At 40.3% G+C, this 14,028-nt stretch overlaps 1 protein-coding gene across 1 annotated transcript; it reads right to left on the bottom strand.

Moving 5' to 3' along the window:
- Positions 1-3,289: 3,289 nt before the first annotated feature.
- Positions 3,290-4,423, bottom strand: LOC122026528. Its single transcript, XM_042585265.1, has one exon. It carries the CDS (start codon positions 4,421-4,423, stop codon positions 3,290-3,292), a length of 1,134 nt encoding a protein of 377 aa, XP_042441199.1.
- Between the last annotated feature and the right edge of the window lie 9,605 nt (positions 4,424-14,028).

A 14,028-nucleotide genomic window follows, 5' to 3' on the forward strand; every position in this document is an offset into this window, starting at 1 on the left:
CTAGCCAGTCCACCCATTCATATAGCTCCCACTTTTTAAATCCAACCCTCTGTTTTGTAGTGTTAGTATTAGCAGGGGTGCGACGCGATCATGTCACAATGCATAGTTTAAGTCCATGCAACCCAAGACTACAATTACGTACTCTTTCCATTCAGCAAAGTTTGAACCAATTTCCAATCGATTGGTATCTTCAATCGATTGGGTCGATTGATTCTAATCTCTTCTGTGTCTGACCTCAAAGCTATCTATCGATTGACAATTGATTGGTGGTAGCAGTTGAATCTATAATTGATTAAAAATGATCCCGTGTTCGATTGCATCATGCCAATCAATTGCTACTCACCTTAACTGATCGATTTGGCCACTTGATTCCAAATGTTTCTATTCAAAAATTTTAGCTTGGTAATCGATTGCCGGACCAAGGCAATCGACTACACCATTACAGTTTGACCTAAAAATAAATCAAACACGACATCTCTTCCTGAAGATGGTGGTGGTTCACCACTGTTTTTCATGTTATTCACAAAAAACTTTGACAACAAGTCTTTCCTAGGTTTTCTTTTACAAAAGTTCAACGATCAAATAATAGAAAAACTTAATCTATTAAATACCATAGATCGACAAAAAACTAACTTTATTGCTATGAAAAATGAAGAAACACAATGCTCTAACACCACATGTTAGCATCGTAGGGTTTATCTCCTACCTCATAAATTCTACAAACCAAAGAGAATTCGCATGGAGAAAAACAATGACCCTAAGCATGAAGATCTAGTTTCAGCATAAACATGACATAATATAATAAAATACAAAAATGACAATGAACCTGATTGTAGCGAAATAACCATTATCGTAGCATTATCCTTGGATCAGAAGTCCCTACGGAAGAGGAAGAGAAGAGGAGACCCCCTTCTGAAGGAACTAGGGTGACGACACCGAAACTCTTCGTCAATGGAAAACAAAGAGGTATATCAAGATGTCATAATCTAATGCTCTTTTATATAGAAGATCTAATATGTTATCAACTCATAGATAATAACGGATCGAATAAAAAGGTTCTGCACATTTAACTCAGTCTAATAACCTGAGATCTAATAAACTGAAGTTAGATCACTTAAATAGGTTTAGTTCATATATGCATATACAAATTATAAGTAAGCCCAAACAAGATAAAATTCAACATATTGTAGTAGCTATGAAATAGTAACTATTACAATAAGTTCATTCCAAGGGAACACTCACACAGTAGTCTTAAGAGCATCCACAATGCTCTAGTGTTATAACACCTACCACATCACCAAAAAGCATGGGATCCACTGTCACATACTCGTTATAACAACATCCTTCTTTCACCCACATCCCTTTTAACATTAATACTCATTATTCATGGGCCCCACCGTCCACTCACTCATTTTAACATTATACCATATTAAATATATATGTTTTAAATATGTTTTAAAATATTTAAATTATTATTATTTTTTTAATAATAATTTTACATTTAAAATTTAAATATCTGTTGGCTTTTTCTAATTTTAAAATTTATAAATTTTTTTTTAAAAAAATATATATAGCATGGGGGTGGGCCCTGGCCCACCCCCATGCAGCTTGAACGCGTTCAAGCGTTTAATCTTAACGCAGCGTTCTGCAACGCTGCGTTAAAGCTACAGTGGCGTTATAACGCCGCTTTAACGCGGCGTTACGGATGGCCTAATACACGAATAGAATATGGCAAAGAGTACAATTATTTAGCTAGGGTCTATTTAAAGTAAAACACTTGCTCTGGGAATAAGGTGGTGTGGTTAGGCTCTCTAGCCGCATATTAAACATTTAGAATTTAAGATTTAGCTACAAAGTATTGTGGGGATTTCCTCTCAATAGATAGCAAACTCGAGAATATTAGCTATAAGGATGGATCTCTACATACACTTTCTCAATTTATCCTAATGATCGATATAAAATTTTTATGAGATCGAATCAATCACTCCCAAGATTAATTAGACCGAAGGCGTAGTACCAATTTTAAAAAAATGAAAAAAAAAAAAAAAGTGAAACACTTTCAGAAAGAAGTTAAAACAAAAAGAAAATAGAAAATTCTCTTACACAAGAAAATTGAAGTTAACACAGACAAAAAAAAAAAGAAAAAATAAAAAGAAGTCAGCACAAACTCTTTCGGAGCAACTCAAGTCAGGAGTCGAACAACACTACAAAGAGAGAAATCATCTCAGTAATGAGACGGAGTTTCATTAGTCTGGTTTCTAACACAATATCATTTACAATCATTTGCCCAAGAGATAAAAAAAATAAGTGATCCAAATAATGAATCAGATTGCAGCTGATTGCAGCCGATTTTAAAAGCAACACTTTGGCATTGTACATATTTAGGGTGAGCTGTCCCCATGGCGTAGCACAGATGGGGAGTGCATAATTCTGTGACTGAAAGATCCAGAGGTCGATCCTCGGGGTGTCACTGCCTGGGGTTAACGTCTCCGCTATGCACTTTCCACTTGTATACTTACATTTACCTCCCTCCATAGCCGTGGAACCGACTCTAGGGGGATCGCTGATGTGACAGTTCCACATATTTAGGATGAGCTATTTATTAATCATTTATTCCTATTAATTGATATTTTCAAGATACATCATCACAGTAAAGATTTTCTCTCTCGAATCTTTTCCACATCTACATAACAATTAGGATATAATTTGACAAATCCACAGATTCTGAGACTGATCGCCATTGCCCCAGGCCAATTTGATTACTAAGCAGTTTGTAGAAAATTCTGTCCTAACGGAAACAATAATGGAAAATTTTCTACACTAAAAGAACAAGAAATTTATTTGAGCAACGGACACACGACAGTACAATAATAATTAGAAATCAAATCTACAATTTTAACATTTTCTACATGTTCTTTTTGAAAGATTTCAAGATAGGAATCCTACCTTCTAAGAAAAACACACAGCTTTCATAAAGCTTGTTATCAACGAGAAAAGCTTGTGAAAAATTTCATGCACTACATGTACAGATTGGTACACCATCTGTAATTCTAGGTCCCATACCACAGCATATAACCAGCTCAGGGAAAAACAAACTTCAACTTTTATCAATAAAAAAAATTATTATCTACTGCTCCCTTCAGTTGCTGGAATAATTTGCACAGTGCAATCCTCAATTTTCTAAGATAATCCCTTCTACAACTCAATCAGGATATAAACAAACACATACGAAAACTACAAGATTGGTACACCATCCTTATTCTCTTTTGCAGTTACAATTATCCAACTATCATTCAGCTACAGCTCCCGAGATCTCAAGAAGTTTGGGGAATTTATCTTTGTAAGGAAGAATAAACTTGTTCAGAAATTCTAGGTCCGATATTATGAAAAACATATGTAGATTGTCGTCAGAAGTCCAAAATCCTTCTGATTTTAATTTCTTCATGACTTGAAACCGAGGAATCATCCTCTTCTTCAAACTGAATACTAAAAGCCTAGGCCGTTTAGCAATGGCGGATGGGGTGAACCCAATGTCCTTGATCAAAAATTCCATCTTTATCCGTAAGATATCTGTGGAAATATTTAAGAAGCATGGTTGTTTTTCGATAGCAGTACAGAACTCCGAGATCGACCACCCAAAGCTGCTCATAAGCTTGGAATGGGCGTCAAGTTTTTCTCTGTTGGTCTTAAACAGAATGTCAAGGATCCAGAGGAACATTGGAGATCTCCTAGTAAATCCCATTCCCTCCGCTCTATCTACCAAAGCCCGTAATGAATCTGGTTTTTGTACAATGAAGGTTGGATATTTTTTGAAGACAAGTGATGCCCTTTCGAGAGGAATATCACACTCATCCCGTAAAAAGTTCAGGTTAGAACGTACCACATTCTCAACGTTGTTGCACATAAGCCAAAACCGCTTCCTAAGATTCTTGAGGAGCAGCTCCCTTGATCCAAAGAGATTTTCCCATACACTCAACCTTGGGAGAAGTGTATGCTGGAGGTTGAGGCACACGATGGGGGGGTTCGTCATGATGACATCGACGAGGTCGGATTCTGACAACCCTAAGTCGCGTAAAAATTGAAACTTCGGGGTGAGGTTTGATTCCACATTCCAGCAGAGGAGTGCTGGTCGACGTGATATCGTCTTCCTGAGATTAGGGCCATCAATGCCCTGAGATCTGAAAAAAGCAAGAACAGCGTCGGGATTCTCGGTCGATCGGAGATGCGCGAGTGGCTTGGAGGCCTTCGACGCCTCCTCCATGGAGAATCCGCACGAGTTCACGAGGTACTGGACCATGAAGTGAGGATCGCGAGAAGAGGTGCCGCCGCCTGACAGGTGGGAGGAAGTGGAGGTAGCGAAGAAAATGCGCTGGAGTTGGGGCAAGGGAAGAAGAGCATGGCGGCGGATGGTCGAGTGGAGCATCGTCGTCAAAGGCAATAGAAGTCAGGTAGCTAGGGTACGACAGAACATACAGTAGAAAAACCCTAGCTCAACCCCGATGCTCCACAACTTCTTATTAGTATTTTTTTTTTTTTTGTTAAATTCAATTTTTCACGGTGAAATCAGAATGCGCTAAAAAATGAAAAACGTAAAAATAATGGTTCTTCTTGAAAATATTTTCTTTTCCACCTCCAAAATTTCATCATAATTTAATTTTTCAATAGACCGCGATGGTATAAAATTTTGGAATTTATAAGATCCATCAGGTTTCAAAACCATGCCTTCTTTTGACAAAACTTCAGATGTCCTGCTATGAAGACCGGACAAAAATATTGCATTTAGTCTAAAATAACTCTATGGATTGGCAAAGGTCAAGAACTTGACAGTTTACCAGCTCTGCTATCATAAAATCCTTAGCAGCAACCAACTTCTAAAGTTCAAGTTCATCCTTTGTTCAGGAATAGAGAGGTTTCATTCATAGAGTCACCAAATTTGAGCTTGTATATCTATTAGTCAGACTCCAATACCAGAATATTACAATTGGTACTTTTTTAATAACATGGAGTGTCCTGCCAAAGCCAGCAAGTAATGACCCTTTATTCACTATAAAATTTGCTGTTTAACAAACATGTCTTACAAAAAGCTCCAACACTAGGAAGTAACTTCCTGATATAAGTTAACCCATGAGTCATTTGCAAACACAATTGACTGCAAAGGCTTTAAAAAAACACTAACATATAGAGGCAACCAAGACACTAGCAAGTAGCAATTGAACAAGCACAAAAAAAACATTTGATCAAAGCTACTCCTCTGTCCAATTCAGCTCCTTATGAAACAAACAACTTTTATGGGGGAACCCATTGAGCTTTGCATTCTTTGATGCCTAATTGACAGAATAGCAACCATTGCCACTTATTCAAACAAGAGTCAAATGCAAGCCCAGGAAACTTGCTTGCTACAACTTTTGGTATCATTTGCAATCATTCTTCAATTACACCAATTCTATCCTCTGACATAGCTAGTCACTCATAATTACTATCTTCCAACTCTAGTAAACCATCTTAGCATCAAGTAATAAATTGTAGCCAATGTTGCATGGATTTACATTGAGATATCATCTGGAAGATTAGCAATGAACCTTGAATTGTCATCCAAATAACACCACATTCTCATCCTTTTGTTTGAATGGCCATGGGATGCACTGCATCTCTTACCTATTGCGATTAACTTACTGAAAGATGTGCTCAGGAGATTCCTCATCGTGATCCTCTATGATCTAATCAATAGAATTTTGGCAATTGCTTGATCCCTTGTTAACTAAAAATGTCATCAAAATTATTTCACCACAAAATTAAATTCAATTAGATGTACAAGCAAGATGGCATAAAAAAAATCAAATGATTCTTTTCAAATAGGAGATGGAAACTAAAACCAACTTTTTTGGGGGAGAAAAGTTAGCCCATGATTTCAATGGCATTAGCATTTGATACTATGTATAAAGGTGGGGTCCGATAAAACCAGACAATCAGTAGTCAAGAGGACGTGACAGTCAGAAGTCAAGGGGACGTGACAGTCAGAAATCAAGGGAACATGACAGTCAGAAGTTAAAGGGACATGACGGTCAGAAGTCAAGTGGACGTGACAATCAGAAATCAAGAGGGTGTAACAGTCAACAGTTAGGGGAAAGAAGGACTTAGACTGCCTGACGTCATTAGTCGCATAATTTCCGGTCGGGTACTGACAAATTAGGATCCCATATCAGAGACATGAGATGCGGCCTAGAGTCAGGCTTGACCTCCCCCGACTGATCAAGTTTCCTCAACCCAATCTGTATAGACAAGTCTGGTATTTTCAGTAAGACAACTCACGATCGGCCATTCAGTACTTCAAGCGTGAAAGATGGGACCCTCATCGTAGCTCGTCTTCCTCATCAAGACTCGGGCCAGGCACCACACCCTAACGAACAGCCCGAACTGCCCGTAACTAAACCCAAGGGCGGGACAAAAGGCACTAGGCGATAACAATGTCAGGGAATTATAACCGTCTATCAAGGAATAACTGCTATATATCAGGGAATATTCTAATGGTCTGCTCTCATATGCAAATAGAACCTTCTCTCAATCCATAAGATGGCGTCACGTGTCCTCCATCATCCGATAGGCCCTGACACCCGACATTTTCTAACAGCGGTCAAGCTCCAGAGGTACGCATGGTCGTATAAAAAGGGAGGTCCTCTCCCTTGAGTAGGTACACGCACATTCGCACTTGTCTTCTACAGTTCTTTTTCCTTCGTACATTGTTCTTCTGGAGAAAAAGTATCTGACTTGAGCATCGGAAGGCTTGCACCGGGTACTTTTTGTTAGGATCTCTTCGTACGGCTAGAGAGGGGGGTGTGAATAGCCGACCCCAATTGCTCGCGTTTCTTTCTACAAACTAGGGTTAGCGCAGCGGAAACTAAATGCAGAAAGAAAACAGGAGAAGAAATCAAACCTCTACGCAAGGATGTAACGAGGTTCGGAGATGAAACTCCTACTCCTCGGCGTGTCCGTAAGGTGGACGAAGCCTATCAATCCGTCGGTGGATGAGTCCCCGGAAAACCGGCTAAATCAAACTCCTTGTGGGTGGAGAAACCTCGCCACAATCACTTGCAACAGCAAGCTAAGAGTACAAGAGAATAGCAAGAACAAAATACAACAGGAATGTAAACACAGTAGCTTGCCTTCTCGTCGACTGGGGTCCCGGATGAAGTAGCAACTTCACGGACAGATGCAACAAGCAACTCAGCAGCAGCTGATCCAGTCGTGGAATGAAGCTCACGCGAAGCTTCGACAAGGAGGAGCTCAACAAAGCTCAAGCACAACAGCACTTCGCAACAGGAAGGAAGAAAAAGAAGAAGACGTGCAGCAGCAGCCCTCGACCCCTTTATACCTGCGAAGAAGACAGCGAAGAAACTAGTCGTTGCGTCGCAACGGCTAGAACCCTGATCGGTCTGCAGACCGATCAGCCTAGGCGCATGAAGCTTCTGTTTGTCACCTGATCGGTCCCCAGACCGATCAGGTGTCGCGATCGAAGCCCTGATCGGTCCACAGACCGATCAGGCTTATGCCTGATCGGTCTTGCCGACCGATCAGGCCATGCGTGGATCGGTCAGCAGACCGATCCACGGCTTTCTTCTCGCGAGGTTGCGTTGCCTCCTGATCGGTCTCCAGACCGATCAGATTACAATCAGTGAGCCACTGATCTGATTCTGATCGGTCACCAGACCGATCAGGGCAAACGCAGTATCACTGGATCGGTCACCAGACCGATCCAAACTTCTCAGCCCTAGACATAAGGCTTCCACACCAACATTCGGTCAACCTTGACCTGTTGGTACATCATTCCTAGCATCCGGTCACTCCCTTGACCTGCTAGCACTTCTCCACACCAGATGTCCGATCACCCTTGATCCATCTGGATTTTTCCCTTGCCCGGCTTCACTCACCAGGACTTTCCACACTGCCTAACATCCCAGTTAGGACTTTCTCACTGCCTGGCTTCACTCACCAGGACTTTCCAACTGCCTAACATCCCAGTTAGGACTTTCCCACTGCCTGGCTTCACTCACCAGGACTTTCCAACTGCCTAACATCCCAGTTAGGACTTTCCCACTGCCTGGCTTCACTCACCAGGACTTTCCACACTGCCTAACATCCCAGTTAGGACTTTTCCGTGCCAAGTCTCCATACTTGGACTTTTCCAGTGCCAAGTCTCCATACTTGGACTTTTCCCGTGCCAAGTCTCCATACTTGGACTTTTCGCGTGCCAAGCTCCCTGCTTGGACTTTTCCAGTGCCAAGTCTCCATACTTGGACTTTTCTAGTGCCAAGCTCCCTGCTTGGACTTTTCCGTTGCCAAGTCTTCATACTTGGACTTTTTCCCGAATCAGGTCAACCAGGTCAACCTTGACCTACGGTTGCCCCAATAATCTCCCAAACATCTATTCTTGTCCCATATCAAGAATACAACTCTTCCACGAGTGTCAAATATCAACATGCAACTCAACTAGGTCAACCTTGACCTAAGGTTGCACCGACAATCTTCCTAAGTCAAACATCAAAATACAACTCGAGTCAGGTCAACTCGAGTCAGGTCAACCAGGTCAACCTTGACCTAAGGTTGCACCAACACTTTTTCCCTATTTTTTGATCTCTAAAGCTCCGTGTGTTTATCTGAGTGTGTGTAGAGTCCAAGTACCGTCGGTTTAATCACCGCCATCTGTCAGTCCCACGTGGAGGGTCCATTTTCTTGGGCGCATATGCTAGGATTGTCCAAGTCGTCTCTCCGTCAACACCAACGATATCTCAGTCAACCTTCCTCTGACTCAAATTTCGAACAAGATTAGTATTTGATGGAAAAGGACATAAGTTAGAGGTCAACAAATTGACTATACCTTCTCGTGAGGCTACTCACAATTTTTTTATTCTTTTATTTTTATTTTATTTAAAGGGGATGGTGAAGTTGACAATAGCCACCTCACTAGATTTGGTACTAGAAAGTGGAGACCATTAAAAATGTGGAGTTTAACCGAGAGCAATCAACTTCAGATGAAAACAATAGTCTCAAACATTTTAGTTTCATAGATGAAGCAAAAGTTACTTTCACTCACCCTGAGTGAGACGTGGGCACTGCTACGGTTAAACTGTAAGTAACTACTCTAGATCTCAATGAAAATATAAAAATAATGGAATCACAATTGGCATCCACTCAACCTCGAATACAACTAAAAGAGAAAGAATAATACCCTAGGCTGCACTGTAGAGTATTTTCTTTCAATGGGATGACAAACCTAGGGCATTGAGAGTTTAGATTTATCCTAATAGTTGGTGAAAAACTTCCATAGGACTGGACGAGAAACTTGTATTTCTAGATTTAATCTGATGACTGATAAAAAATTTCCATAAGATAGCCTAGTCAAAGAGTTAGATACCTGATTCTTTCACATCTACATAGCACGATAGTACAACAAAGTAGATTAGAATCACTTCTAGACCACATAATCAAAAAAACATGAATTAACATACACAGCGTTAGAAATTAAATCTACAATTTTAGCATTTTTTTCAACCTGTTCTATTTGAAAATTTTGAAGCTAGGAATCCTACCTTCTAAGAACAAGAAACACCTTCCATAAAGCTTGTTATCAATGAGAAAAACTTGTGAAAATTTTCTGCCCTACATGTACAGAAAATGGTGTCTCCATCATCTTGGCAAATAACCACATACCACAACATACACCCAGCTCAGGGGAAAATACAATTCAACTTTCATCAATCAAGAATACAAGATTCACTGCTCCTTCAGTTGCTGGAATAATTTGCACAGAGTGCAATCCTCAGTTTTCTAAGATAAACCCCCCTCTATATCTCAATCAGGATACAAAATGCAATTTTATAAAACTTGGCATTTTAATATCTAGATGAACAATTTTAGGAATAACAAACACATAGGAAAACTACAAGATTGATTCAACATCATTGTTCTCTTTTGTAGTTTCAATTATCCAACTATCATTCAGCTACAGCTCACAAGACCTCCAGAAGTTTAGGGAATTTATCTTTGCAAGGAAGAATATACTTCTTTAGAAATTTTGCGTCTTGCATTATGAAAAACATATGTAGCTTGTGTTGTTTATACGAGAGCACTAAACAGTAGTAAATTGCACCAAAATAACAAGCATGCAATAAACAGGTAAATAAATGAGTAAGGTTAAGAAATTGGTATCTCCGGTTGAAGCGTCGGCGTGCCGACTGTCTTTAGAGAATTTATTGCCGCCCACGGTGCAGAGGCTGTCCGGAAAAATTCCCCCAAGATCCGACAACCGCTCGCGTCGTCCGTAGGCCCACTCCAAGACGAACAGCGCACTCGAACTCAACCTCAGATCGCGCCAAGCCTCAGAACAAGGGAAAACTCGGAAAAGAGGAAGAAGGTAGTGCACGCACTAGAGAGGGAAGAATGCTATGCTTTGAGAGTGTGTCTAAACGAGGAACCGAGGCAGTGTATTTATACACTATGAAGCAGTGCTTTGCCAGCGAACCGGGCAGGTGCGTCGCTTCCTCACGCGCGGGCAGGGGCAGGTGCGCCGCTTCCTCACGCACGGACAGGGGCAGGTGCGTCGCTTCGCGTGCGCGGACCAAATCAGAGACTGGCAAAAACGAACCAGACCAAACCAGAGACTGGCAAAAACGAACCAGGTCGCCTGCAAGTGCGAGGCCCACGAGCTGGGGATTTGCACCCCCCCTCCCTCTACGCGCGATGATCGCGTGCGTCACGCCCGGTTTATGGATTTCTGGCTCGAACCCCCCGAAACCACCTGATTTGGGCTCGACCCGCGCATGCGTGTAGGCCCCCTTAACATTGCTAAGCAAGGATGGAAGGGCTCCATATATAAGCTCTTCCAACCTTCTTGCCTTAGCAACGTGGGACCAAATACATACACATATGCATTACCAAAAAAAACAAAAAGAATACTTTGAATTAAAACTCAACAATCCCCCACTAATTCAAATTATTTTGGTCAAAAACAAAGATATGTTCTGAGGCTTGGTTGCAATGAGCTTTTAGTGAAAATACATTCCGGTTTGAATTTTCACCTAAGTACACCAATCTTATTCACATAGGTTTGAAGAGAACTCAATCTTGATCTTAAACCTTTTATATATGAAAATCAATTGGTAACAACTCATCACGGGCGACGGTTGAATCCTTCTGGGTTGGTGCATTACGGTCATGCCACCGAATCTTGTTTCATAAGTGCTAAGGAGAGTTGCCTAGACCCCCCACACTGCGGCCACACAGTTATACTTACATAGGTGAGTTCTCCAAGGATGTACTGCGAGCATCCTGTCATTAAGACCTTGAACTCATTAAGAGCTCCGAAGCTCATCCTTACTAGCAGTCAAGCATCTATCTAGGGAAGAGACTATGAAATTACATCTCAATCAATTTGATGCTTACGGTTCACCCTTATAGCTTGTTTATACCACATTGAACCTACTTCTTGGGATCTCCAATCAGATAGGTTGGGTTGCCGCTATAGATGAAACCAGGATAGGCCTCAGTCTCATTCCCTTACTGGATCTCTTGATTCTCTCAGAATCAAGTCTTTTAGTGAGTGGATCAGCAATATTGTCCTTTGAACTTACAAAATTCAATGACACCACTCCAAGAGACACTAACTCACGAATAGATTTTAATCTTATTCGTACATGTCTCTTCTGTTTCTGGTTATACTTGGAGCTTCTAATTTGAGCTATTGTTGTTTGATTATCACAGTGTACTGAAATAGAAGGTATTGGCTTTATCATCAAGGGAATTTCAGAAAGAAGACCCTTAAGACAATTAGCTTCAGTTACTGTGATATCCAAAGCACACAATTCTGCCCCAAATGTAGAACGGGTTATAATCGTCTGTTTAACAGACCTCCAAGCAACTGCACTGCCTCCAAGTGTAAAGACATAACCAGTAACGCCTTTACACTCAGCAGTGTCAGCTATCCAACTAACATCACTATATCCCTCCAGGACTGTAGGGAATCTCCCATACCACAAGCCCAAGGATATAGTGTCTTTTAGGTATCTGAGTACTCTGTCTAATGCATCCCAATGCGTTCTGTCCGGACATCTGGTAAACCTGCTCAATTTCGTTACAACAAAAGAAATATCAGGTCTAGAACAATTTGCTAAATACATTAGACTACCTATTATTTGTGAGTATCTTAATTGAGACACTGCCACACCACTCTTATTCTTGTGGAGAGTTTTTGAAGGATCATAGGGTGTGACGACATATTTAACTTGGCTATAGCCATGTTTCTCTAATACTCTCTCAAGATAGAGTGACTGAGAAATTGCTATTCCATCAGTTGATCAAGTCAACTTCAGCCCTAAAATCATATTAGCATAACCCATATCCTTCATATCAAACTTACCATTTAAGAGGGTCTTAGTCTCATTAATAATAGAAATGTTAGAACCAAAAAGTAGAATATCATCTACATATAAACATAAGATAATACAATTATCACCTTTCATTTTAGCATACACACATTTATCAGAGTCATTCATTTCAAAGTCAAACGATAGCATAGTACCATCAAATTATTCGTGCCACTACTTTGGGGATTGCTTCAAACCATAAAGAGATTTGACTAACGTACAGACTTTATTCTCATATCCAGAAACTACATGTCCCTCAGGCTGAGCCATATATATCTCTTCTTCAATATCTCCATTTAGGAATGCCGTTTTGACATCCATTTGATGGACCTCAAGATGATATATGGATGTCAATGCTATTAACACTCGGATTGTAGTAATTCTGGTAACAGGAGAATAAGTGTCAAAATAGTCAATCTCTTCTTTCTGTTTGAATCCCTTAGCAACTAGGCGGACTTTGAATTTATCTACTGACCCATCAGGTTTTAGTTTTCTCTTAAACACCCATTTACATCCTATAGTGGTACACCCAGGAGGTAAATCTACCAACTCCCAAGTGGCATTAGAGATAATAGAATCCATTTCACTTTTAATGGCCTCTTTCCAGTGCTTAGCTTCAGGAGAAGCCATAGCATCTTTATATGTCACAAGGTCACCTTCTATATTATAGGTGATAAAGTCCTGGCCTAAATCCGTAGACACACGTTGCCTTTTTCTCCTTCTCAGTTCTGTATGCTCACTAGAGTGACTTGAGGAAGGTGTACCTTCTACGGATAATGGGGCATCTACGGAAGCAGACATATCTCTAGTAGGAATACTAGATATAGACTGAGGTGTTCTCGTCTTCATAGGAAATATATCCTCAAAAAATATAGCATCACGAAGTTCTACAATAGTATTTGCATCTATTCCAGAAATTTCAGATTTAATAATCAGAAATCTATATGCAATACTATTTTGAGCATAACTCAAGAAGATACCATCTACGGTCTTTGGACCAAGTTTTTTCCTTCTGTGTTCAGGTACTAGTACCTTTGCAAGGCACCCCCACACTTTAAGGTATTTCAAACTTGTCCTCCGGCCTTTCCAAAGCTCATATGGGCTTTTATCCCTAGACCTTATGGGGACTCTATTTAACACATGACATGCAGTATATAGAGCCTCCCCCCACATGAAGTTGGGTAACCCAGAACTGCCTAACATGGAATTAATCATATCTTCAAGGGTTTGATTTTTTCGTTCTGCTATACCGTTGGATTGAGGACTATATGGAGCAGTTACCTCGTGAATTATACCTGCATCTTGACAAAGTTTTTGAAACAGGTTCGAGGTAAACTCTCCACCCCTATCAGGCCTTAACCTCTTAATAGATTTAGTTGTTTGATTCTCAGCTTCAGATTTAAAAATCATAAATTTATCTAAAGCTTCATCCTTAGTTTTTAGCAAATAAACATAACAATAACAAGAGTGATCATCAATGAAGGTAATGAAATACCGTTTATGGTCTCTCGTTATTACACCGTTAAACTCACAACAGTCAGTATGAATCAATTCTAAAATATCAGAATTTCTATCAACTGATTTGAAAGGTTTACGGGGTTGTTTATATTGT

The sequence above is a fragment of the Zingiber officinale genome, chromosome 10A (genome assembly GCF_018446385.1).
Source record: "Zingiber officinale cultivar Zhangliang chromosome 10A, Zo_v1.1, whole genome shotgun sequence".
Taxonomy (NCBI): Eukaryota; Viridiplantae; Streptophyta; class Magnoliopsida; order Zingiberales; family Zingiberaceae; genus Zingiber; species Zingiber officinale.

Coding starts and splice junctions, on each gene's coding strand:
- LOC122026528 (XM_042585265.1), bottom strand. CDS start 4,423: ATGCTCCACTCGACCATCCGCCGCCATGCTCTTCTTCCCTTGCCCCAA.